The 26,774-nt window shown below is 54.3% G+C and overlaps 1 protein-coding gene across 21 annotated transcripts in view; it reads right to left on the bottom strand.

Moving 5' to 3' along the window:
- WDR27 (WD repeat domain 27) overlaps window positions 1-26,774 on the bottom strand; it is a 96,569-nt gene that overhangs the window by 36,101 nt on the left and 33,694 nt on the right. For 3 of the 21 annotated variants that reach the window (XM_053913543.1, XM_053913532.1, XM_053913531.1), the window contains 5 exons: window positions 26,182-26,303; window positions 22,837-22,934; window positions 21,514-21,723; window positions 17,915-18,013; window positions 17,186-17,748 (listed from right to left, as the gene is read on the bottom strand). In XM_053913543.1, coding sequence (XP_053769518.1) covers window positions 17,502-17,748; window positions 17,915-18,013; window positions 21,514-21,723; window positions 22,837-22,934; window positions 26,182-26,303 — 776 coding nt within the window. In that variant the 3' untranslated portion in view covers window positions 17,186-17,501. The other 18 variants (XM_053913539.1, XM_053913544.1, XM_053913536.1 and 15 more) reach the window with 15 other exon arrangements.

Raw genomic sequence — 26,774 nt, forward strand, 5'->3', positions numbered from 1 at the left:
AGCAGGGCTGAACTCTCTCCAGACGGCTCCAGTGCGCAGCCAAGGCTGAGCGCTCCAAAGATTTAAATTCTGTAATTTCATTACTCCTCAAAGCTCTCTAATCCAGAATAAATATTTCCACTTCGTTTAAAGTTGCTGATCCAACATGTGGAAACACTTTGTGGCCTCGCCCTGGCCTCGCCCCACCAGGCTTCCAGTAACTCAGCGTCACGGGCTCTGTCCGCGCGGCCCTGCTGTTGGGGTGGACGTCCCGCATGACTCAGAGTGGGCTGGCCCGGGAACCCAGGGTGCGTTCCCCCTGGAATGCTCCATGTGCAGGAGCCGCAGGAAGGGCCCAGAGCACACGTCGCCACCGGAATCCAGTGACTGTATACTCCCTACGTCCCTGAGTGTGACTGTGGCCTCCACGCCGAGTGGCCGCGGGGACAGCCGGTGACCCCAGAACTGGCCGCCCTGCACTTGGAAGCTCATCTCTGACACGCTGTAGGGACACGGGACAAACTTCATGGCGACCATGTAGCGCACCCTGAAATGCCGTGCTCTCCGTCAGAGGGCAGCAGGGGGCGTGTGGGGATGGCGGGCCAGCAGGGCTGGGACTCCGCACTCCCACAGCGGCCGCTGCCAGAGATCGAAGGACTCACCTGCCCGGCCGTTCCCGCCACACCCCAGCCACCCCTAGTCCTGTGCCTGGTGGGCGTGGTGGCAGGAGCCCCAGGGAGCAGGTCTGTGGCAGGGCAGGCACACACACAGCCACGTACGCCTGCCCTCCCTGAGGCAGTCGCTGCCCTCGAGGGCCTGGCCGTATGAGTGGAGGAGACAGAGGGCGGGACAAGACCCCAGATGTGCACGTCTGGTGTCATTTAACCCCAAGACAGCCCTACCCAGAAACGAGGCGCACACCACGTTCTGGAAAGGGGCCAGTTCGTCACACGCCTGGGCACGTGCTCATGCCTGCTGCTCCCTGCTGCTGCCACAACAAGCATCACAAACTCAGCGGCTCGAAACAATCGCTTCCCAGTTCTGTCGGTCAGAGTCCAGAAGGTGTCTCGCTGTGCTGAGAGAACGGGGTCCGCAGGGCTCCTGCCTGCGTCAGACTGGCCTCAACCCTGGGCCCTGGCCCTTTCCTCCACCTTCAAAGCCAGCGACATCACACATCTCTCCCGATGCCTTGGGCTTCCTCCTGAGCACCCTTGTGAGTCCCCCAGGCAACTTGGATGATGCAGAATAATCTCTGTGCAGATCAGGTGACAAGGACCTCCACCCCGTCTGCCTCCACCCCCAGTGCCACGTGGGGCCACGAGCCTGCGTGTTCTCAGAGAGGAGCTAAGGATCAGCAGAACGAGGCGACTCGGGTCGAACCACCAACATTCTTCTGTTGCAATGACGACGACAAAACCACCTGCAGCAGGTGCCCTGAAGTGCCACCCCACGCCATGTAGCCTCTCCAAGGACCGGATCAGATTACCGACATGTGTCCCGCCTTCCTTAGAACATGGGGCCAAACCCGGGCTGTCCCGCTGGTCACAGGTCTGCAGCCCCGAGTGGCAAGCTCGCGCTTGGAGCACGGCGGCGGCGGCAGCAGCGGCAGCGGCAGCGGCGGGGTCCCAGAGCGCCAGCTGCAGACAGCAGCTCCGAGGAAGGCCCTGGCCTGTCCTGCCAGTGGCCACGGAGTATGTAGCTTCATCAAAACCACAAATTCGGATCAAAGCTGAGAAGGACTGTGAGTGGACTGCTGCCCCCGCGGGTCGGAGGAGCCCCGCAGACGACGGAGGGCCGGCCCTGGCCCGCGCGTGCACACAGTGTCAACAGTTCCGGGAAGCAATGCGAGGGGGCCAGTCCAGGGCACAGGGCTCTCCCCCGGGGCTCCGGGAGCCTCCCATGAGCCGCGCCTGTCATCTGCTGCTCTGTTCCTTGCTCCTCTTTCTGGAAGGAAGATGAGAGGGTTCGACTGGGGAGGCGAACCGAGATGTGCTCCCGTCACGCTTCGGGGACCTCCCAACACATGTGGCCCGCTCGCATTTTTAGCGCCTGCTGTAATTCCCTGGGCCTGCCCAGTCTCCCCAGAGCCACGCACAGGGAGAGACCGATTCTCGCTACACTCCAGTCGTAAAACACCCTTTTCCCGTTGCTTTAACCCTGGATCCATCCGGTTGAGGGGAGGTTTCAGCCAAGAGCCATAAAACAGAAAGCCAGACGTCTGCCCCGCCCCCCACCTCTGGCGAGGCCCACGCAGCTCCCAGGCCACCGGGAGGAAGGGCTTCCTGACAAATGGGTTTAAAACACTGGGGACAGGTTAACATCTGCTAGACACAGAGGGGTCGGGGTAAAAATTATTTTAATGTGCATCAAAAATCCGACAGGTGACGGAGCGGATGGAGGGGAGAGCAGGTCGAGACACAGCCCAGGCGGGAAGTGGCAGCAGCTCAGAGGTGCAGGGAGCACACCCCCCCTCCCATGCTAGAGCGATGAGCTACAACGTTGGTGGTCTCTGGGTGGTGGCACCTACACACTATCCCCACCCTGACACGGCCCTTTTCAAAATCAATTATCTTAACTACTTTGTTGCCTCTGCTTTTCACGTCATCGGACACAGATCCCTTCAAGAAAGACAGGGTTGCCAGCTGTCCCCTGTGGGTCGGCGACAGCTCGGCGTGTCCTGTGGGGCAGCGGCCGCACTCGGCCTGGCACACTTTCCTTTGGAGCCTCGTCACCCCATGCTGCTCGTTAAGTTATTGCCGAGTATTCTTAACATTCTGGTGAGTTCCAACCAGTTAAAAATCAGTTCCCAACTGCTGGGCCTCCTTCTCTTCATGAGTCTCTCTGGAGAGAGACAGAGAGAGAAGTCACCACTGTGACCTCTCCGCGGGCCCTGCCTGCTGCACCCACCGCAGCGCGCAGGGCGGCAGCAGCACAGGTGCGCCAATGGGCACGGACGAAGTCCCCCTTCTGTGCATGGGAACTGGGGCTCCAGCACCCTGAGCCCGTGTCCTGGGTTCCCTGGTGGCAGCAGAGCTGGGACTGAAACTCAGGTGGAGACACCGCCGCTCCGGGAGCCCGGCCACTATTGGGAGCACGGGGTTCTGGCTGGCCCCACCCATCCAGGCTGCGTCGGTAGAGGGCCCCAGAGGCTCAGATGGCACCTGTGGTCAGAGTGCTCTGGGGTGGCTGCAGTGCAGGTCACCAGGCCCCAGTCCCCTTGATGCGGTGGGACGGGGCGGGGCCCGGAATCTGCATTCCTCACAGGTCCCGGCAACACAGTGGCTGGCCAGTCCCCACCTTGAGTGGCACCGCCCTGGGCTCTGCCGCCCCTGGACCCCATGCGGTGCACACTCCTCAGAACACAGATGTCCACAGCCCCAAGCTGTTCGGACCCAGCACGCACCCGGACGTACGCTCTCGGGACACTGCATTCTGCCCGCCGGCCCGCTGTGCGGGGGACGTGACTGTGGTCAGTCTAGGTGAGCCGGGCACCGATGGTCCACGTGTTTAGAGGGGGAGCCTCACGCGTGTCCCTGCACCGGTGCCAGCAGAGCGTGTGCCACAGGCAGGAACCCCGCGTGGTGCAGCTCCTCGGACGGAGCTCCCTGCCCCTGCGGTGATGAGGACCCGCCCCCCACGCCCACTGGGCGCAAGGAAACTGCGTCTTTCTTACAAAGGCTCGAGGGCTGTACACGTCCGGTGCGGCCTGTCAGCGCATTTCAATGTATCCGCAATCGGGTTAGAGCCGCCCCAGCACCACTGCGGACGTCCCGACACAAAACAGCGTCTGACTGACGCCACTGCCAGCCGGCTGGGACTTTCTAGAGAAAGTTAAAACGTGAGTCTGAAAACACTCCTTCCATTTCATACTTGACTTTCCAAACTCTACTCTGGGTCTTCGACCGGTTTCCTTAAGAGACTTAATGCGGACATTTGGCTTCGAAAAGCAGCCTTTCTCTCCTTTCCTGTGCTTTGCCACCCGACCTCTGAAAGGAGGGAGAGGGGGCGGGGCCAGCGGAGGCGGCAGGTGTCTCACTGGGGAGGGCATCCCTCCGTCACCACGCCAGCAGGTGCTTGCCCGTGGGAGGATCGAGCCCTGTGGAGGCTGCCCTGCCAGCCACCCGCACTCCCTCCGTCCTGGAGGTGAAGGCCTTGAGAGGTGTGGGTGACACGCGGGGGCTCCCGACCCCTCCCGAGGCGGGAATCCCATCCTCTTCGTGGGCAGGCAGCAAAGCCCACCCGCGGTCTCTGCGCAGGCCTCCCCCAACGGCAGGAGCTCCTGGTGAAAGCGGCGAACGCCCTGTGCCCCCCAAACACGACACGAAGTTCGACCCCAGCGTCCACAGGAAGTCGTGATGGAGCACAGCCGCATCCCGGTCCCGGCTCACACGGAGTTGAGGTGCAGGTAGGGGACAGGCAGCGGCTGTGACCAGGACAGAGGTGGTGCCCCAGGGCATCACACTGCACCAGCCAGCGGCACCACAGCCACACTCGTCACCGGCACACCAGAGACAAGGAGAGCGCGGGCCTGTGTCCCTGCCACAGTCACGCAGCACGGGGCGATATGTGCAGAACTGCTGTGCCGGGACAATGGGCCCTGCGTGGGGGTTCAGGGGACGGCACGCCACCCGTGCCACACTGCTCACGGCTCCCGGCTCCCAGCCCGCACGTCAGCAAAGCCGCGGAAGTTAAAGCAGCTCATCCCCACAGGGCCCCCATCTCAGCCGCCGTCCAGGACCTCGGGCCTCGGTTTTCTTCTACTCCGCCGACCCCACACACGCACCAGGCTGGACCCCGAGACATCCGTCGCCACGGCTCCGGCGGGGACTTCTGACACAGCGTCGAGCGAGTCACTGCCGCCCCCGTGTGTCATTGTGAGATTAGCAAGGCAAGTCGCTCTGATGCTGTCGTCTTTAAACACTGAGAAATCACCCGGCACTAAATCTTTACTGCTCTTGGCTGCGTCTTTCCCCGAGGGACGAAAAATGTCAAAACCCAGGTGCTTCACACTCGATTTTCCAGTCCGCGCAGAAAAGCAACACAGAACACACGATCCTGCGGGAAGCTTTCTCCGTACACCAGCTGCACGGCCTTCCCGAACCCATCGGACCCCTAAGTCACCTCGACCGGTGACCACGGCCGGTGACCGCGGGGGGTGAAGCAGGCGGCGTCACTCCAGCCTCTCTGTCCCATAGGGCCGAGGATGGGCAGCACCTGAGGCACGAGCTCCTGTTCTCCTTCAACAAGCAAACGTGGGAAAGGTGAAAAGTATTTGAATCCTAGATGACAGAAAATTAAATTTCAAAGTCTAACAAGTCTGTAAAACAGGAGCACCATGACTGTGACTCCTTCAGACGGCCCCCCTCTCGGCCACTTCACTCCAGAGGCAGCTCAGGTCAGCGGCGCGAGGAGCCGGGCGGTAAAGGCCAGCGAGACCCTCCGCAGCCTCCGCCCCGGGCCCTGCGGGCTGCTCACCAGCCGGATGCTGATGACATGATTTAAAACATGTTTGGAGGCTGCAAACACGAGCCTTTCAGCACTGCGAGGCAGCAGAACCATCTGTTTCACACACCTCCACAGGTATCAGAGATGACGGCTTGAGTGGCCTCTGGACTGTTGTAAGGGCACACTCAAGATTTCGAAAAAGCAGGTGGACGCATCGCGCCTGGCCGGTGGGCTGATGGAGTCTCTGCATCGGAAATAAAATCTGTGAAGGACAGGAAAGGGACGCGTAGAAAATGAAGACTCAGGGGTGTCGAGCTGTGGGTAACATCACCCCCAGCTCTGAAGGACACGGGACTTGATTAAGGAAGCAAACCCCCACGATATCAAGAGCACCTGAGAAATACAGACAGGGTGTCACCGACCCATTGGCACACTGCAGGCTACCCCCAAACTGAGCCGTTTAACATAACAACCATTTTCTTGCCTTTTGTGACTTGTGGCTCAAGAGCTGGGTGGGTCCCACTGGTGACTCTGCAGCGCCCAGCTGCCCGGTGACAGTCCCCAACGGCTCCACGGGGCCTGCTCAGGGGCCACCTCCACTGCCTCGCCAGCAGGGACCATAGAAGCTCGGGGTCTCAGAGGGAACATTCTAGCAAACTCAGTGGAAGCTGCTTGGGCTTCAATGTCTTGGCCTTGGAATTCACATGGCGTCCTTCCTGCCACACTTGTCAGAAGAGCCCCACGGACACCCAGGCTCACAAGGGGCAGCCACAGGCGTGCTCACCTCTTAAACAAAACATTAAAACATTTGCAGCCATGTGTAAAAATCCGAGATGCAGAACCCAGTGCACGCCCCCAGACTCAGGACGTGTGCGCTTTGGCAGACACACAGCTGTTTGTTCAGAGGTAACAACTCCAGGCAACATCCGGGGGCCAACGAGGCGCCGGCAGCAGCGCGTCACCACCGTCAGCCAGGCCCTCGGGGGCATCCGCGAGGCTGAGGGGCGCCGTCACCGCGCACTGGGGACCATGTGCTCCGCATCAGGTGTCCACCCCTGGCTGCGCATACAGGCCCAGTGAGGAGGCAGCTCTCACCATGCCAAGCGCCCCAGTGCCAGAGCAGGCCAGTGGGGAATGGGGACGCCCCAGCGTAGGGTGGAGGCCCCACCGGGACCCCCTTTCCTGGCAGCTCCTCACTGTCAGGGCTGCGGGACGCACGATGAGTGAGAAGGGAGGCCACCGGGCAGGCCGCACACCTTGATTTTTGGCAAAGTCTAGGTCTACATAAGACCCACTTCACTTCAGGATGAATAAAAAGAAAACAAAATCAATACCTTCACAACAAAAACCTAGCGAGACTGTGTCTGTGTGCGTTGGCATATTCACCCCCCTCACGCATGAACATAAAGTCTTTAGATGCAGAATAACGCACTGCCGTAAGAAGTCCCTTAGCATATTCAAAGGATAACACATAACTGCCAGGCTGGGTTTATTCTAAGAATAAAGGCAGGTTTAACATGTTAAAAACATCATTCTAACCTCCCCAGCTGACAGAAAGAAAGAAAAAACGTTGGTCATTACAATAGCTAAGACATAGCCTGTGTTAAAATTGAGCATCCATTCTTAGCAAACGAGAAGTAAAAGGGAACTTTTTTTATTCTACAAACAGTGCATTTTAAAAAGTAGTAACAATTTTAAAAATCTACAACAGACATCAAACTTCACGATGTCATGTCGAAACGCTGCACCAGCGTCCGTCTCCTCCCGGGGGTTCAGCCAGCGCAGGAAACGTGAAAAGTGACGGATTGCGAAGAAAGAAATCACACTGTCACCACGCACAGCTTATGTGTGAAAACGGATAAACTCTCGTTAGTCACAGATTATACGGTTTGTAGAGTAGAATCTAATATATTCTTGTAATAAGAGTGTAGCGAGATTACTAAATATGATATCGACGGAGAAACATCCATTTTGTTTCCATATATGAACAAAACATAGAAACTAAAACCTGTAAAAGACACCATTTAGAATAGCATCTGGAACACCGGGCACCTTAGAGAAATCTAACAAATGTGTGTAAGACAGCGACACGGAAAAGTGTAAAAACAACGGTGACACAGGAACGGGAAGCCTGAATAGACAGACGTCGGGTTCGTGGGTCGGAGGAGCCAAGTGCCTTCCCGAACTGTTCCGTTCACATAGTTTAATTCCAGCCAGACGTCCCATAGGTATTGCAAGTCATTCAAAATTCCTATGAAGATGAAAATGGCAACAAATATTCAAGGCAGAAGTAGAAACCCACATGTCTGTTTAGGGGACAAGGAGAGAGACTGTGAAACAGTAGATAAAGTGTAATCATCTTAACAAGGTATCCAAAGTGTTTTAAAAAAATTAAACTTGATACATATGTGACTCCATTCTCAAAATACCTGCCAAGTGGACTCAAAGTCCTAATGTGAAAGACAAAACAACAAAGCTTCTGCAGAAAACCAAAGATGCTGCCTTCATTACTACAGAAGGAGGGGCGACTCTTTAGGTGGGACCACTGTGTACAAGAGATGACGGGTAACTAAACATCTTTTCTGGTGGATTCTGCTAAAAACAAAGAAGAATTAACACCAATCATTCTCAAATTTTTCCAGACGACAGAAGAGGAGGAAACACCTCATAACTTCTCCTGCGAGGCCAGTACCCCGATACAAAAGCCAGACTTCACCACCGCAAGGGAGGTGATGGCAGAGCCACACCCCGGGAACACAGACATGAAAGTCCTCTGTGCGAAACGCAGGGGGACAGAACACAGCCACATAACAAGGGCCGTGCACGGTGATCCAGTGGGACCTACCCCATGAGCGCAGTGCTGGGAGAACCCACAAAATCAGCTCAGGCAACACACCAGTCAGTGGAATAAAGACACAATCGCCTCGATAGACACAGGGAAAAATGGGGAAAAGGCAGCGCAGCTCAGGAAGAAAACGCCCAGCAGACCAGCGCAGGGAGACCCGGCAGCGGCCATCTCCACGCCCACGTCCAGCACCACTCCTGTGGCGAGGGACCAAACCCACCCCCCACACACTGCAGCCCAGGGCGGGCCTCTGTGCCCAGAACCTCTGCACAGCGTTGTCCTGGCTGCCCCAGCCACAGCACTCAGACAAGAGAAAGAAATGAAAACCATCCAGAACAAAAAAGAAGAAATAAAACTCTACCTATCGGCATACGATGTGACTTTAGTATTGAAAGGTCCAAAAATCCAAGAACAATAGCGATCAAAGCGAATAAAACAGCTCGTCCAGGCTGCAGAGCACAAGACCAGTACAACAGAAATTAGTTGCATGTTTACATACTAGCAGTAAGCACTCCAAAACCACACCAAGAAAACAATTCCATTTATAATAGCACCTAAAAGAATAAAATACTCAGAAATTAATTTTTAAAAAGATGTGCGTGACTTGTACAATGAACCGTTGCTGCAGAAATTTAAATAAGATCTAAACGAGTAGAAAAATACCCCGTATTCATGGAACAGAAAACACTATCATTACAACAGTAAAACTCCCCAAACTGAATTGGAGATTCAATGCAATCAAAACCCCCACCTTGTTTTTCAGGCACAAAAACATTACCTGCCCCTGAAACTCACATGGAAACGCAACGGCCCCGAACAGCCACAGCCGTCTTGAAAAGAATGAAGTTGGGGACCCTGCCCGGCTTCAGCACTCGAGACAATGGCCGAGACCCTGAGGGTGGCAGGCGCCCGAGACAGGCAGGTAGGCTGCAGAAGAGAACTGAGAGCCCAGAAACTGGAGATCGAACAGTGGACTGATTTCCAGCAACGGTCCCAATGCCCTTCGACGGAGGCGAAGAACCCTCCTCTGAGCTAAGGGGACGGAATAGCTGCGTACGCACAAGGGAGGAATGGACGTGAACCCCTCACGCACGTCCTGTGGGCTGGCCAAAGCGCTCGTTTGGTTTTTGCTGCTGAGAAGGCTCTAGTGGCACTTAGTCGTCTTTAACTGCATTTGAAACTATTGTGTCAGGTGGTATTGTGACAGCTGTCATATCAGCATGCATTTTAAAAAAACATCAAAATTGGTGAATTTCTGTGTAGTCATTTTAATATTGAAGATGGAAGAAAGTATACATTTTTGGCGTATTATGCTTTATTATTTCAAGAAAGGTAAAAACACAACTGGAATGCAAAAAAAAAAGATTTATGCCGTATGTGGAGAAGGTGCTGTGACTGATGGAACGTGTCAGAAGTGGTTTGAAGTTTCATGCAGGAGATTTCTCCCTGGACGACGCTCCATGGTCGGGTAGACCAGCTGAAGTTGACAGCGATCAAATCGAGACATTAACTGAGAACAATCAATGTTACGTCACGCAGGAGATACCAGACATACTCAAAATATCCAAATCAATAATGCTATTGGTAAAAATGAAAAATGTGTCTTTTATTTTATGGAAAAAAACCATATGGACTTTTTGGCTAACCCTATATTAATGCAAAATCCTAGATATGTCAGCTAAGACTACAAAATTCCTGAAAGAAAACACAGAGGTAAGTCTTCATAACTTTGGCTTTGGCAAATGAGTCTCTGAATGACACCCAAACCACAAGCACCCAAAAAACAGGTAAGTGGAGCTGACCGAGATGGGAGCTTCTGTGTGTTGCGGAACACTGCAAGGAAAGTGGGGAAATGGGCGTCAGCTACGTGCCCAGTGAGCATCTAACACTCAGACATCCGAAGATGTATGAAAACTGAACACTAAGTGTCAAAGAACCCAATTCAAAAATGGACAAATGACTTGAACAGAATGTCCTCCCCAAAAAGAGTTTCTCCAAAGAAGACTTAGAGACACACAGACGGCCAACAGGCATGTTAGTTACCTGCGACGTCCTTAGTCCTCAGGGAAGTGCTTGTCAGCACCCCGAGACACCACCTGCAGCCCTCAGAGCAGCTGCGGTGAGATCAGGGCGCAACCGGCGCTGGCCAGCACTGGCTCTGCAGAGGTACCGGGGCCTCACGGCTGCTGCGCACGGAGCGCAGCACAGGGCAGCACAGGGCAGAGGTCGGCAGTCCCTCCAACAGCCAGAAACAGAATCGCCACGTGACTCGGAAACCCACCCCCAGCTCTGGACTGCCACGGGGGATCCGGGAAGACATTTAGACGGAGAGGTGCCCGTGAATCCCCACGGCAGCACCCTTCCGTGTGCCCAAAGCACGGAAACCACCCCGAACCCATCAGCAGACGGGTAAACTAAGGGTGGTCTCTCTGTGCCGCGAAACCGTTCTGAGCCACGAACAGGAGGGAGGTACCGCCCGTGCTACAAGGTGGACGGGCCTCGAAACCCTTGTTCTCAGCGGCAGGTGCCAGGCCCTGACGGGCATGGGTCGTGAGAGGCCACGTCCACACAACGGTCAGAGCAGGCGAAGCCGTGGACACGGGGTGCATTAGTCTGCCTGGGGCGGGGGCTTCTCCAGGGGGATGCCGTCGTTTTGGAACAGACAGGGTGCGTGGCTGCACAATATATAAATGCACTCAAGCCAAAGGCGCCGCAATTATAGAGGGAGAATTTTAGGTAAATGACATTTCAGTAGAAAGGTCTAATAAAAGTGCATTCTGAAACATCTGCAGATGAAATCCCGGCTGGGATTTGCTCCAACAGGACCCTCAAGGAATGGCGGGGCCAGACGAGGGAAGGGCAGGTGGCAGGAGCCTGTGGGCTGGCGGCCGGACAGCGGGGTTGCCGGGACTGCTCCCTGCCCCTGGGTACACTGGGGAGTTTGCACGATACGATTATTTTTGCAAGAACAACTAAGTAAACCTTTACAAAAAGGGCTGTTGAGGCGTAGTTATTATAAAGCTACATAGTCAAAACTGGTGGACTCTGTTGAAATGGAAGATAATGTTAAGAAGCATACCCAAGATACTACGTAAAGGACCTAGCATTTCAAATTATTGAGAAAAAAATACAAAAGAAAAGGGGGTGTCTGCTCATCCTTTGAGGGAAAAACAAGCGGGTAAAAGGCTTACCTAGCACCTTACATACAGACTGCACACAGATTATATTTTAAATAAAACTAAAAATACATTAGAACACATTATGTAAACATAAAACAGAACTAGGGAAACTATCAATGAATATATAATCTTAAAAGTTCTCCTAAATCTAATTTAAAAATCTTAATTTTTTAAAAAAATTTAAAAAATTTTAAAAACACATTGCTGTTTCTCTCCCTCTCTTTCTTCCTCCCTTCCTCTCTCTAAAAATAGATAAATAAAATCTTTAAAAATAATAAAATAAAATGGTATATATTGTTTCAGAAACACAAAAATTACTGCTACATATGGAAATGGGCTGACACCCAAATTAAAAAGTATCCCTATGGAAAAGGAAACTTAAAGGGAAAATAAATAATTCACAAAAACGAAATACCAAAGCCCAAGGTACTAAGCACGGTTCCTTCTCCTGCTGCCTGGTGTCTGAACCCTCATGCTCTGGAGTGCCTCCCCCCACAGCAAACGGAGGTGACAGCCCCCCCAACCTGGGCACCCCCCCACCCCGCCGTGAGCCACAGAGCAAACAGAGGTGACACCCCCCCACCACCACCGCTCGGGAGCGGCCTGAGGTCTGGGCAGCCACCGCGTTAGTGAGGGTCCTCACTCTCCGATGCAGACAAGGTGTTCTCACACTCTGTTAGAACATACGCCCATACGACTGACTCAAACTCTTTAGTGAAAATTGGGCCGTATTTATCAAAAGCTGTTAAAAAGGGAGGACACTCAGTCACAATGACACTTCTGCAAACTGCTACAGGAAGTGATCCCAGAGGCATAAAAAGTGTATCTGCGAGGACGGCCATCACAGCGCGCCTGCGCTGGCCACACGAAGCAGATGCGCCCTGCGCGCAGCAACACAGCGCCGGCGGATGGATGGATCACGGGGCAGGACACCAAACCCCGCGACGTGACCAACGGGGCTGACACAGCACCGCAATGCCATGTTGTTTTCCTACGCACGTGCGCGTGCCCCACTCGTCTGCACACACACATTCGGGGGAAACCTGCGAGTTTGTACACACGCACGCTCACAGCAGCGACCTCTGCGTGGGGGAGGCTAGGGACCAAGAGCTGGTGTTTTTCTTCTTTTGTTTATTCGCTTTGTCTGGTTCATGTGTATTTTCCACTTTCTAAAGTGGTGTATATTGTTTCCATATGCCCTGGCTGGTGTGGCTCAGTGGATTGAGCACCAACCTGCAAACCAAGGGGTGGCCAGTTCCATTCCCAGTCAGGGCACATGCCTGGGTTGCAGGCCAGGTCCCCAGTAGGGGGCGCACAAGAGGCAACCACACATTGCTGTTTCTCTCCCTCTCTTTCTCCCTCCCTCCCTCTCTCTAAAAATAAATAAAATCTTTAAAAAATAAATTAAATTAAATGGTATATGTTGTTTCTTTAAAATGTGGGAAAGCATCTAGAAATAATATCATCCCTGAAGTTGAAAGATAATTCCACCAATACATTGTGTGTCTGCCTCTTAAATCTCCCAGCAGTGGCTGCACATTCTACAGCTTGTACTGAGACAGAGACTCTTTCTCACGGCCAGACCGCGCCTGTTAAATCAGAACTATGATCCACTTTTTAATTCAGCTCCGGCTTCTCTTTGGGGAATCAGTGAGAGAGGCAAGCTTTGGACCAGGCTCACTGAAGTGAGTCACCGTTTTTAAGATTCCACTCGGCAACCACTGAGGAGATGCAGCAGAACCCGCGTGGCTCTCCCGGGGACGGTGCTATGTGGCTCTCCGCTGTGCTACCCAGCCGCTCTCTGCACACGGCTCGCCTTGGACTGACGGCCAGCTGCCGTGTCCGTGATGCGCGCCCTCCCCGTGTTGTGCAATTCTGGACTAATAGGACACGCGTGAGGAGAGCTAACTGATTTCAACATGACTTTTTCAAGCTGGGCTTGTAAATCACTTACAAAGAAACCGAGCAGAACAAAATTACCGCCAACTGCCACATTCCTCTGCCATGACCACAGTGTGCGGGGCTGGAGGCCCTGCCAGGCCATCAGGAACAAATACCTTCCACTTGCCAGAAGTTAGCTCAACGGCCATTACATGGAACACGAACCATCTTCCGTGGCCACAACTCCAGCGCTGCAGCACACACAGCTGCGCATGTGTCACTAGCAGCATGGGTGGCTGCCACAGCGACAGCCCACATGCGGCCATGGAGACCCCTGGCCGCTCAGCAGGAGCACAGCCACAGCCCAAGGGCCCCAGGTCAGCCCTGCCTTTCCCTGGCCCTCCTCCATACCTGCCCTATTGTCTGTACCCAGAGTTACGAGCGCATCTGTCCCCATGAACGTCACTCGACACTCCCGTGTGCTTCGCCACATGTATGGCCAGCGGTTTGCACAGGGAAGGAATGGCCTAGCTGTGTGAGAACGGCACAGTCTGAGCCTGGGGCTTCCTCGGCCCACCCACACTCTGGAGCTGGCTCCCGTGGGCCTCGGGCATGACCCGGCCTGACAGGGGTCCGGGGCCCAGCCACACCCCCCGCCGCCCTCACCCACAGTCACCACCTGCTGCCTGCGAACCGAAGGGAAAAGACACGCCAACCACCACAGGTCGGGCGTTGACGCCGCCCTGAGCCAGAGGGCTCAGCTCCACAGTCAGAGAACGGAACCCCTCTCCAAGAATCGCGCGTGTGACTCCTGAACAAAGCGGCGGCGTCCTGTGTGCTCTGACTTTCTGGCCTCCCACTCAGGGCGCTCCCTGCAAAGGAAACCCTGCTCTCACTGTTGGTGCCTACCGCTGCCTGCCGTTATTTTGCTTATTTTCCAGCATCGGTAGTCCATGTCCTTCCCGACGTCCAGTGCCCTGGAAATGGCATTGTAATGGGAACGAGCTGCTGCCAACCGCCCCGGGTCCCTCTGCAGGTCTGCAGCGCAGACACAGGCACCGTGGGCGAGCTGGAAGTGGGGTACTCTCCGCTGGGGCTCATCCTGGCCACCCTGGTGGAGAGCCTGCACAGAGTCCCGCCCAGTGCCACCGTCAGCTGAGACCTGCGCATCCAGCCTGCAGTCCCTGCGTCCTTCCTGCACCATCTCCATCTAACGGGACAGAGAACAACATTCCCACGTGCTGCCAGGAAGGGGAAGGAAGCTCCAGTCCAGCCCCAGTCAGCTGCACTCGCATCACCTCCTACGGTCCTGCTCCGGTTCATCCACGCGGCCAACATCCCCGTCCAGCCTCCCCAGTGGACAGTCACACGTTTTCTCGCAATCAAGCACCTTTTGGAAGTTTTCCGAGTGTGTAGGAGCCAGGCACCCCCGGGGGTCGAGGGCCAGTGCAGAGAAGCAGGTCTCCTTCCCTCTGACCCGCTCCCTCTCCGAGCCTGGCCTCTCTCTGTGTTTTCACTCATGTGTTTGATTAAATGACGTCTTAACACTGCTGTCAACACTTCGGCACCACTTGCCAATGTCCACAACGGTAATCACATTCAAGCGGGTGCCACAGGTTCCCTTCACTGCTGGTTCGCTGAAGCTCAGGGCGAGCTCGCTGGGCCGTGGGAGCCGCGTCCCCGGTGCTGACGGCGGTGCACGGGGGTGGCCGGGATCACACCAGCTGTCTTTTGAAGCACTGCCCTTCATTTGTGAGCAATCGTGTGAGAATAAACCAGGCTTATCAGTTCCACACTGCAAATGGAAAGATCAGGGGTTGAGTAATGGACCCCGACTTGCAGTGACAGTGGCTACAATCAAGGCTCATGAAAATAACCGAGACCATGTGGATGGCGCTTCCTCGGGACCGGTGAGTGGCTGCGTGCGAGGCTGGTGAGAGGGCAGGCCGCAGAAGCTCACGTGCTCTTTCTCTGAGTGTGACGCGAGTGTCTCAGCTCAGCCGGCCACCAGGCGATGCCAGACGAGGACACTGCCAGTACGGCATGGCCACTCCAGCCCAAAGGCCACAGGTGACTGAGCCAAAGTGAGGGAGCTCGCTGGGAGCAGAGCAAACGCCACAGAGGGATCTGAAGTCCTGGGCACCATTTCCCCCAGCCCCACAGCACCTTCCAGTGCCGTTCAGGGCTTTTCCTACGAGTGGTTCACTTACCACCCACAACTGGACTGAGACGTCGACATCCACAGTCTCAGCAGAGTGGGCGCTGGCCGTCCAACCTCCTGGGGTCCAGAATGCAGCCCACGGGGAGAACTGCAGACTCAGAGACGGAGCAAATGAGTCCACGAAGCACAAGAATGTGGCCGAGACAGTGGCAGCTAAACCCGTGTGGGTGGCAGTGGGTGCGTGCAGGGCTGAGAGGAGTGAGTGTCTGTCATCAGGGGTGACCATGGGCACGTACGGTGCTCAGCGCCCAGATTGGATGAAGCCTGGCCAGCTCTTCGAGGCTCTTTTCCATGGAAAATGTCAGGTGTGATTTAATAATGTCATATTCAAGAGCAAAAGGCAAGATTAAAACTCAGGAAAAACTGCTGGCAGAACTAATGGCAGAAATCTTCTCCCATTAACGCAATTTTTAAGGACTTAGTTTAATCAAAATAGTTTTTCCCTTTATTTTAAAATTTAAAATCCCAACCATGAGGATAAGAATATCTTACCTTCCAAGTTCTTAGGGTGCCTTAATTTTGTGATCCCTGAATGCCCCTCTGAAGGGATGTAAAGGAGTTTTCCATACCAGCTGGGGGGTGGGAAGACAGGAGGAAGGCCCGAGGGGGAGAGGCAGAATTCCCCGAGCCAAGCAGAGGAGTGGCCGGAGCCCTGCCGGCAGGTCAGGGGGCAGGTGCAGCCTGTGGGGTAGGAAGGCAGAGTCTGTGGGGACCACTGCTGGGCCCCTGCTGCTCTGCGGCTCCAGGCCCACTTGTCCCACCACTGCACCGGGCACCTCAGGGGATCAGCTCTGTCCCCCTTCCCAGGAAGGTCTTCGGGCTCCATAAACAGGGCCCAGACAGCTGAGCTGCTGATGGAGGTACCAATGTAGACAGGGAGTCCAGAAATAAAAATTTCAGCCCTGGCTGGTGTGGCTCAGTGGATTGAGCACCGACCTACAAACCAAGGGGTCACCAGTTCCATTCCCAGTCAGGGCACATGCCTGGGTTGCAGGCCAGGTCCCCAGTAGGGGGCGCTTGAGAGGGAACCATACATTGATGTCATTGATGTTTCTCTCCCTCTCTCTCTCCTTCCCTTCTCTCGCTAAAAATAAAATTAAAATCTTTTTTAAAAATTCAAATTATTGTCCTGATGCACCACTCTATATATTTTTTTAAAAACAGAAGCTTGAGTTGGGCATATCGTTCTACGAACACAATTTTAAACAGCACTAGGCGTCGGGCGCCCACGTGACCTAACAGAACGGCACACGCCAAACAGGAAGAGAAAAGTTCTGAGGTTCACTCCAGTCGCACAAATGCTGGCGAAAGGGTCACATCCTTCTCAAAGTCAAACAAACGCGGCCCTGAAACACAAAGATTGTCACCGCATCCTGAGCCCTCCCGGAGGAAGTGTTGCCATTTCCCAGAGACCTCTCTGCTAACCATGATCAGACGGAGCTCCTGGACGGTCAGCACAGGGGCAGCTTGTCGTCACACCTCGGTCCCGGGCAGTGTGCTGTCCAAAGCGCTCAGAGAGGGGTTGCCAAACTGCTCGTTCGCAGTGGGCCCAGGACCAACATGGGCAACACTGGCCAGGGCCCTGCAGCCAAAGGCAGGAGAAGTGTTGTGCGTTTTTTCCACCTTCACGGTAAGAGGAAGACAAATTTTGTGCCAGGCACTGGCACACGCCCTGCAATTCCACGACCCAGTCTTGGCGAGAATGAGCCAGTGAACACATCAGCGCCCAGGTTTCCCTGAGTAAATTTACACACTCACGGCGGCGGCAGTGGCAGCGGCAGACACCAATAACGGCATTCTCTGGATCACAGCTTTGGACTCGCAGGGACAAAATGGGATCGAGGTTCCCAGATCCTCATTATTTAGCACTTCTTACACCTTCTATACAAAGCCTTCCTCTGCATTTTAACACAAGACCACTCACCTTCTGCAGGATCGACGTGCAGCCCATTCACACTCTCTTCCTTTTTCCTAACGTGTAAGTTTCTTTGAATTTGTGGTCCTTCTCTATACAAATTCTTCCCGTGAGAGTTTGCGAAGTCCTTTCCTGACTCACTTTGTACTTGTCGCCTTGCTCCCGTCCCTCAGTGCTAACTAGTGTTGGTGCCAACACTACCTGCTTGTTCACGGACATTCCCATAGTTCTCTGGACTTCGGTTGAGCGGATGTGCATCAGCATGGGGTGACAGACACTTTCTCTGTCAAAGGAAACCCTCGAGATTTTTCTTTCTCCCCCCAAGAAGGCCTATTTCCTATGTTTATGTTCCTGCTCGCAATGAAAACTGGCATGAATCTTAAATACTATGAAGGCTCACCCAAAGACAGACACGATGTAAGACCTGTGGGCACACAGGAAGACCGTACCTGGGGGACGGACGGGTGGAAGGCCACCGTGGTGACGGTGTCCGTGTGTCCTGACAGTCTGTGGGAGAAGGTGCTGGAGCCCATCTCGTACACGTACGCCTGGAAGACAGAACCAGCAGGTGTTCCGTGCGGGGAGAGCCGACAACCCACTGTTAGAGATGAAGTCTGCTCGGGGCCCGTGAACTGCCACAGCGGCACCTCACACAACGCGCAAAACACGTAAGTCACAAAAGTAAGTTTATGAACAATGCATTTCTTCTTTTCCCTCTCAGAATTTTTATGTTAACAATCTATATTACACTCATTACCCTATCACAAGACTCCACCATACTGTGAGCAGTTTTAAACATTTGCTCACCTCTAATGACTAATTTTAAGGAAGGAGTAAAGTCTTATATTCCAGCCTCTCAACTGCTGGTCATTGGTGCCAATTTACGGCCAATGGGATTCCCCAGCTTGGGGTGGGGTGAAGAAGGAAACCTTACTCAGCACAAACGGCTCAGTTGTGAGGCAGCACGGTTCTGCCATAGCCCAGGTATTGCAGCTTAGCCCCCACCTGGCTATGAAGCTCCACTCTGCTTGGGTCTTTCAGCTCAGCCAGGGAAACAGAAGCTACAGCCTTCAGTGAAAAGGGAAAGTGTGCTCCCAAAACCCAGGGGAGTGGGCTTATGTGCACAGGAGTCCCACCCCTAGCCCCTAATTGGTCTGTCCTCATGCAAATGAGGATGCCAAATCCTCACAATTTGATTGGCCCAAAAGGCACTGTCCTCATTGGTCATAATAGAGCCACTGGGATTGGTCCCAGCTGCACAGTTCTGATTGGATGGGGAAAGCCCCAGTCCTATTGGCTGAAACAGGATCCCAGGGGCTAAGGGCTCATCCAGCAGGAACAGTGCAGGTGGGTGGCTCAGTCCCCACTGCTCCCTGAGTGAAGGTTGTGTGAGAGGCCCAGTGCACCAACAGTTGCTAGGCTTTGTGTTGTGTTTTTTTTTTTTTTTTTAAGATTTTATTTATTTTTAGAAAGAGGGGAAGGGATAAAGAGAGAGAAACATCAATGAGTGGTTGCCTCTCATGTGCCCCCTACTGGGGACCTGGCCGGCAACCCAGGGATGTGCCCTAACTGGGAATTGAACTGGTGACCCTGGGGTTCACAGGCTGGCGCTCAATCCACACCAGCCTGGGCTCAGATTAAATTTATTCACCAATTTTTACCCCTTGCTGTGTGCCCTGCTGTGTATACTTTGTACTGCATTCATTCAAACTTGGTCTTGAGTTTTGAAAAGTGTTTTCTCTCACTTTCCTAAATTTGCGAGTTTTCATCTCACACACTCCTGTTGTCCAGCAATTTCACTTCCGAGCTCTTGTGTTTCTGCTTCGGCTCCTCTGTTGAAGTCTGTTTTCTTAATTTAGTTCAGCTCACCTGCAACTGTACTGCGAGGCTTCCTCAGAATAGAAGGCACACTTCTGTGGTGTGGTCTCGTCGTCTGAGAGACTGGTTTTGGTTCCTCCTCATCTTGTGTTATAAAAAGGGCTGCCGTACACGGAGTTTCTATGGCACCGTGGGCTAGAAACAGGACACACAGGAGGGCAGAGACGAAGGTAGACAGGCAAGCTGGAGACACACCGCGGAGGTTCCCAGCGCCACACAGAACGTGCATGTTTATTTTCTGTGTCACGCTGCAGAACCAGCAGGCTATTCTGAGCAGAAAAGCAGCGTGATCAGCCGTGATTGGTCTCCCGGCCATTGATAAAATCTTCCACCATGACAGAGGGTATTTCTCTCTTCTCAGACTCGTAGTGCAATTCTTTTGCTTCACATACCTGAAACTGTTATTAGGTGCACAGGTTCAGATGAGGACAATTTCCGCGCAGACTGCTGCTGTGGTTATTAAATGCCCCTCGTTACCACTGGCAACGCTTTGGGCCTTCAAGTCCACTTCACACGTAAGTTGTCTCACACTGGCTCCATTTCCTGTCTTCCTGCTTCCAGTGTTTGTGTATCTTTACACTCTTAATCTCAGTTGTTATATTTCCAAGCTGCACTCACGTATGTTGAATTAAAAAACAGGGATCCAAAATTTCAAGGAAATCCAGTGTGCACAGCTGGCTTACATTTGGCTCCTGAGAGAACAAGCTCAGGTCGTCTCGGGGTTTCCTGGGTAACAACAGGAATGTTCAAGCCTTTGGAGCAAATGAGGATTTTACATTCTACCTGAAGACCAGGAAGTTATTACACGCAATAAGATGTTACAAAAGACGATTTAACTGAATACATGGGTGGACTGAACTTGGCAAGAGAGTTTGGGGTACATGCCTGGATGCAGAGAAACAATTTAGAGGAAAACCCAAAAATTCCATGATTTTGTTGCTGTTCATGCTGGTGGTAGTGCTGGCACAGTTTTTATTCAAAATTGCAAAAGGAATAATAATAGTAAAATTTTTAAGAAGTGTATCCAAGATGGTGGCAAATAGTTCATATTGTCAAATAAATGTTACTTATTTTAATATTTTAAACTGCTTTAATAAATTGGCAAATTATTAATTAGCTGCATGGTAATCAAGTTTGAGAATACATTGCTTTCTTTGAAAACACCTGCACCGCCTCACACCGAGATGAACTCCAGTGCTAACCCAGCAGATGACAAAGACAGCAACGGAGCACAGCTGATTATGAGCTAGTAAAATTTCAAATAACTTTTCCTATTTAAGAGTTTCAAAAAATAGTTTTCAATATTCTTAAATTCAATTCTCACCAGATAAACTGAGTAAGAAAGATATTTTAGAAAGTAAATGTGACTCTCAAATTGTAAGGTGATTATTTCCAAATAAACGTTATGATTTCCTTGCGTTTTGGGGAATTTCTGCAAGTGTTTTGGTTTATGTAACCCTCGTAGACTTGGTGTGACTTGCATGGTGTCCTCCAAAGCTGTCCGAGTCCCAACCCCAGCGCCTGCCAGTGGACCCCATTTGGAAACAGGACCTCTGCAGGTGTCGGAAGCTGAGGACCACAGAGTGTCATGGACCTAGGGAGTCCGAGGACCAGGGTCCTCATCACGGAAAGGAGAGGGAGACTCGGGACCCACAGAGAGGGTGGGCGGCCGTGTGAGGACAGGGCAGAGACTGCAGGGGAGGCCCCAAGCCCAAGAGCACCGAGGACTGGCCACCAGAAGCAGGAGTGGAAGCAGCAAGGGCCGGTCCCCTTGGAGCCCAGGAGGGGCCTGGCCTCCCAACTGCCCAACATCAGACCCCAGCCTCCAGGCAGCAGGAGCACACCTCTGTCATTGAAGCTGCCGAGTTTGTGGTCACTCGTCACAGCAGCCATAGGGACTAGCACCAGGCCTTTCAAACATGTGAAGGACAAATGGCTCTATAGGTCAGTATCTGCTCCAAATCTATCATAACATACGCGTTATTTCATGTGTGAGTGGTGCTATCTGGTAATTCAAAGAAAATACAGCACGTACTTAACACTCAGCAAGCAGATACATGCTCTAGTGAGGGATGAAGTGACGAGTGGGGGTTAAAGTTCTGCGCTTCACTAAACACACCCCAAAGGCCTCTCATTGCTTGCTCACTGCTGTCGTTAAGATTCCACTCACGTGTGGCAGTCTCGCGACTCACACTCCAGTCTCATCCAACGTGCACCCCGATACCCCCCGCCCCCGGAGCGAGGCCGGGGCCTCTGGGAGCAGCGACGAGCACCTACGTGCCTGTCCTCGGCCCCGCTGGCCAGGAACCGCCCACACGGGCTGAAGGCCATGCCACACGGGTAGCCACGGCTGGGGTGGCCTTCGAATCGGCGCTCACACCTACAGGAAAATAAAGGAAACACCAGGAGAAAATGATTTGTTCATTTTTAACACAAATTAGGATAAAGATACTGACCTGTGGCTTTTCTTAAGAAAAATGAACAAACCAATAAGACAGCTTTTATACGTGAGGATATTAAACCCTCGGCAAGAATCTTCGCAAGTAGTTAAAGGACTTTCCAGAATCATAATTCCTCAGAGGCCCAAGCTAACACTAATGGAACTCTTTATACGTGAAGACTATTAAGTGATAAACATACTGTTAAAAACATAAACTAACCTTGTAAAATCACAAATAATTTAAATCAATGATTCAAAACCTTTTGGGAGGTGCAACATTCTATCGAGGCAGGTTAAGCCTTACAGCCAACTATGTACAAAGTGCCACGTAAGATCTGTTTATTGTAAAAAAGGCGTCAGGAAATCGATGCCAGTTTTTTCGAGAAAAACTGCCATCACCTTTGGGGACAGCCAGGGCTGTGCAAAGAGCGCCTTTGCCACGTGTGCAGGCAGCAGCCGGGCTCCTCGGGCCAACGCCCAGCCCAGGCGCCCTCAGGTGGCTCCTGCCCTCCACACAGCCCGCACCCACAGGGCTGGTGCCTGCTCAGCATTAAACAGCAGACTGCGGACACCCTGCTACCTGTGCTCTCGCAGGTGCCTGTCCCCACACACAGGGCGGGCAGAGTAGGGCTACAGTTGTCCGTAGGGGAAAGACGAATAACACAAGTGATCATACAAGGACCAACAAATAACAATACAAGAATAAACTGTAAACCCACTTTGCCCACCTCGTGTGTACGCATGTGAAAGTATTTACCCTGCTTGTTACATGCAGAATACATTGGGATCATTTGGCCTAACGTAGCTGCTGGAACATCTTTGCCAGGATGGCGAAATCTGAGCGGGCACCGCTGCCGTGTGCCAGCACCCGGTGGCTGCCCTGGGCCTCTCAATGCATGGGCCACAGCCCCACACAGGGCAGTGCCAGGCTGCCATTTCCCTCCCCGGCGCGTGTGGGCTCTGCTGCCTGTGCGCAGACTTCTCTTTGGGGGCCCGCGTGGGTGCACGCCCCACCCCCACCCCGGCTGTCACCGCCGGCCGGATGGGCCTCACCTCAGGGTCCGCAGGTCCCACAGTCGAACCCCGTCACCTATGGCCGTCGTGGCGAAGAGGTTGTACACCTCAGGCTGTTGGGTTGCGAAAGACGATCCCTGCGAAGCAGAGGACAAGACCGAGGTGTGTGTTCTGAAGGCTGCATTCACACTCATTCACTACTACTGGACTCACACTCCCTGTGTTGCTGCCGCCTCACAGCTGAGTCTGAAGTGAGAAATTAGGGGAAATGTTTTTCTTCTTTTTAACAGTTTCCTAATTGGACTCCCAAACCCCTTCCACGGGAATGGCCGCTGACGGTGTGCTCCGACCCTGAGACTCACTGCCCACTCCCCTCTCTGCAGAGCCATGGGACGGCGCAAAGACACACGGGGGAAAGACCACAGGACCGAGGTGTTAGTCCCCGCAGCTGCCTGTTGAAGACAGGTCACGATCCACAGTCGGCCATCTGCTGATGACCGTCCCCGAGACCCCTGTGACGACCCGGGTGAGAGGTGGCATGCGTGTGTCACCTGGCGCCGACCCCCGAGGGCACGCACCCTGACTGCCCCGGCTGTAGCAGGCTCAGCGTCCCCAGGCTGCTGCCACCGACGAACAGTGTGACTTACGCCTCCTGAGAGAGCTCACTGCACTCCCTCTACAGCCGTTTGCCTGAAAACTTAACTATCGACAGACAGACGGGCGGGTTGGTGCCGTGACCACGCCTCCCAGCGACGACCAACAGAGGGCGGCAGCGCACAGGGTCCGAGGCTTCTGAGTCTCCTCGGTTTCCATGTAGACCAGGTTCTTAGGGCTTCCCAGTAAACCGCAGCAGGATATAAAGAATAGGAAAAGCAAAAGAGAAATGAAACAGGTATTTACACGGAGATGCTGACAGACCAGTGTCCACACAGGAAAATGATGAGAAGAAAGGTGAAGGGATCGAGCAGAAAGACCCCAAACGCATATATGGCCACAGACACAGGCCCAAGTGGGGACGGCCTGAGGGAAAGGGGGCAGGTGGAGGCGGGCAAAGGGGGGAAACGGGGCAGGAAGAGACGTCGCTAGGGGCTACAGGCGCAGGGCGCACGTGAAGCTCGGCGAGCCGCATGCCTGGCCCCGTGCGGTTCTGTGAGCCGGCGTCGCCCAGCACCCTCAGCGTAAAGACATAGAACTGGGACGGTGAGGGGACAACGGTCACAGACGCAGTGGCCAGGCGAACAGAGCCCGCGGTGTGCCGAGATGGCATGCAGCACGTGCCAGCAGCCGGTGTGAAGGGGCCACCACGGCCCAGAGCTCCCGTCCACCTTCACGGCTGGGCTGCTGTCCCTCGGGCACGACGACGGTGGGCGTTTCCAGCGAACTCTCGCTGAGCCATAGTAACTGAGGACCCAGAGGAACCCAGAAAATCTGAGCAGCACCCAATTGCACCAATTCTCAGACAGTGCGCGTTAGAGGGCTTCAGTTTCGTACACGTCACCTGCTGCACCTGAGAACACGTTAAACCCCTCCCGAGGCTGCCTGTCAGACTTCGACCCCCGAGACCTGCGCGCTGACTGGCCTTTTCCAGGAACCGGGCCCTGTGCCCTGGCTCCTGCACGAACACCAGCTCCTCCCGGCGGCGAAGGGCGGCTGTCACTCCAATCAGCAAATGCCGAGTGAGCGGACGCCCGGCACAGACGCTGTTCTGGGCCCACAGAGTCGCTGGAACACCCAGTGGCCGGAGTCGGCCAGCCCGACGAGCCCTGCAGCGCCCCACGTCAAACGTCCCTGCAGTGGTCAGTGCAGGGGGTGCGGGGTCAGCGCAGGGAGTGCGGGGTCAGTGCAGGGAGACAGGGCGACGCCGGACGCCGTGTGGACGCACACTCCAGCAGACAGGACTGGGCCCTGAAGCCCACCCAGTGCCGTTCACCAGTGGCACCCCAATGTTACCCCAACACACTCCATGAAGCAAGGTTGCCCACCAACCTCTAACTGAGTTGCATTTGAATTTAAAAAATCAGAATACCTAACGATTGTTTGAAGTATTTGACTCAATTTTCAAATTCATTTAAAAGCGCAGAGATATGCAAGGTCTAAGAATCGATCTTGAGCCACGTCCTGGCAGACCTGACTGTGACATCAGCCGCGGGAGACCACGGCTCTCACGTTCGGGGCAGAGGGCCTGTCCCTGCCACAAGCTTCGGCCCCCGGGGGCACAGACGGAAACTCGGGAAGCTGCCCGACCAGTCCTGCGGCCCCGGAGTCGCTGTCTCGGCAGAGGCACGCTGCACAGAGACGCCTGTGTCCACCCGAGGCCCCCTGTGCGGTGTCTCAGGTCCTCCCGTTCTGTTTTAAGCCAGGTGATTCTGCACAGACACAGGAAGCAACGTACTCTTCTCTCCAACAACACTCTCCAAGCTGGTATTTTCCATATATAAACCAGGAAAACCTTCCTGCATCATGATTTGAAATGTCCTCATTAATTTGCCTCCGAGGGGATAGTGATGGGAAAAGGAGTCAAGACAGATGTCCTCAAAGACCCCCATCCAAGACCACAGAGACCCTGCCAGGGAGCAAACACCCTGCCCACCCCGCAGGTGCCGCACCCCCCCAGGGCCTTCGCTGATCCAGAAGGGCAGCTGGAAGTCCGCGGCCCAGGACCGGTGCTTTCTCTCCCTCTCACACTGATCACCAAGCAGGAGCGCACGGGGGACCGGGAATGCCGCACGCAAACCGCGGACAACAGTGTCTCCACCAGTGTCGCGAGACTTCCCTTTAGAAAGCGATGCCCTTGCTCTGTGACGTGACCTCAGCCGGCACTGGGAGGTCAGCCCGCAATCTGGAAAGCCACTCCAAACATGTGAGAAGCCAAAACTGCGGCTGCGGTCCAAACACAAGCTTGCTCCGAGGCCTCCGGACCGCTGTCCTGAGTGACAAAGCACCCCGAGCTGCACTGCGAGACATGAGTTCCTCCACGGGCTCTCCTCCTCCGGTCCACGCCTGGACCCCCCACGGGGGCTTTAAACCACTTCTCTGTCCAAATGGAGCAGCTGTACCGGACACCCAGAAGTCCAGACTCGGTGTAGCCATCCCTCAGGCCCTCAGTGAGGGCACACCCACACCCTCGGTGAGATTTAAGAGAGGTCGTATCACTAGTGCAGTTGAAAACGGGCCCTTAAAATAATCCAAGACCAACATACAAAACTTAACGTCCAACACAATGTGAAAATGTGCTCGTGTCAAACATCAAGGCTCGGAATGACAGTGCTCAGCAAACGCTCGCCTCCCGAGCAGGGGCAAACTCACAAGGTCGCAGCGGAGTGACGCCACTTCAACGCTACGAAGGTCACATCTCATGAGGGACACGCGGTGTGAAGCACGCACCTTGTTCTGGCAGATCTGGTGCACAGGCCGTGCATGGGCTCCCGCAACCACGGCCGCGCTGCGGCCCGCATTGAGGTCGAAGACTTCCACGGCCCTGTTCCGGCCAGCGGCCAGCACGAGGTCTGCGGGGTCGTGTTAGGGAATGCTCTCAAGCCCCATTTACTCAGTGAGGGAACTCTGCCCTGGGGGTCGTGGGGGTCAGGTACGGTCTACGTCCCGGCCCCACGCCCCATGCAGCCCCGCGTCTCCAGGTGCCGATGGAGCTTGGGGGACTGCTAAGGACAAGGGGGAGGCCCCAGGGTAGAGCTGATCTCAAGGTGAAAGTCCAAGAGCTCCGCTAACAGCTGAGTGAGGTTTGAGGGGAGCGGTGGGCAGCACAGCAGCTGGACACGGACGCACCGGCGGTGGGCCCGGGAGACAGCGCTGAGATGAGCATCCGCAGAGCCCGCGGGGCCGGCTCACGGGGCCCAGGCTGCGCAAGTGAGCAGGGAACACATCACCAGGGAGTGTGACCAACTGCAGGGATCTGGTGTGCGAGGACAGCGTACGAACTTAGGGTCACATCACCCCCAGAACTGCCCAACTGCCCGTGT

The sequence above is a fragment of the Desmodus rotundus genome, chromosome 11 (genome assembly GCF_022682495.2).
Source record: "Desmodus rotundus isolate HL8 chromosome 11, HLdesRot8A.1, whole genome shotgun sequence".
NCBI lineage: Eukaryota > Metazoa > Chordata > Mammalia > Chiroptera > Phyllostomidae > Desmodus > Desmodus rotundus.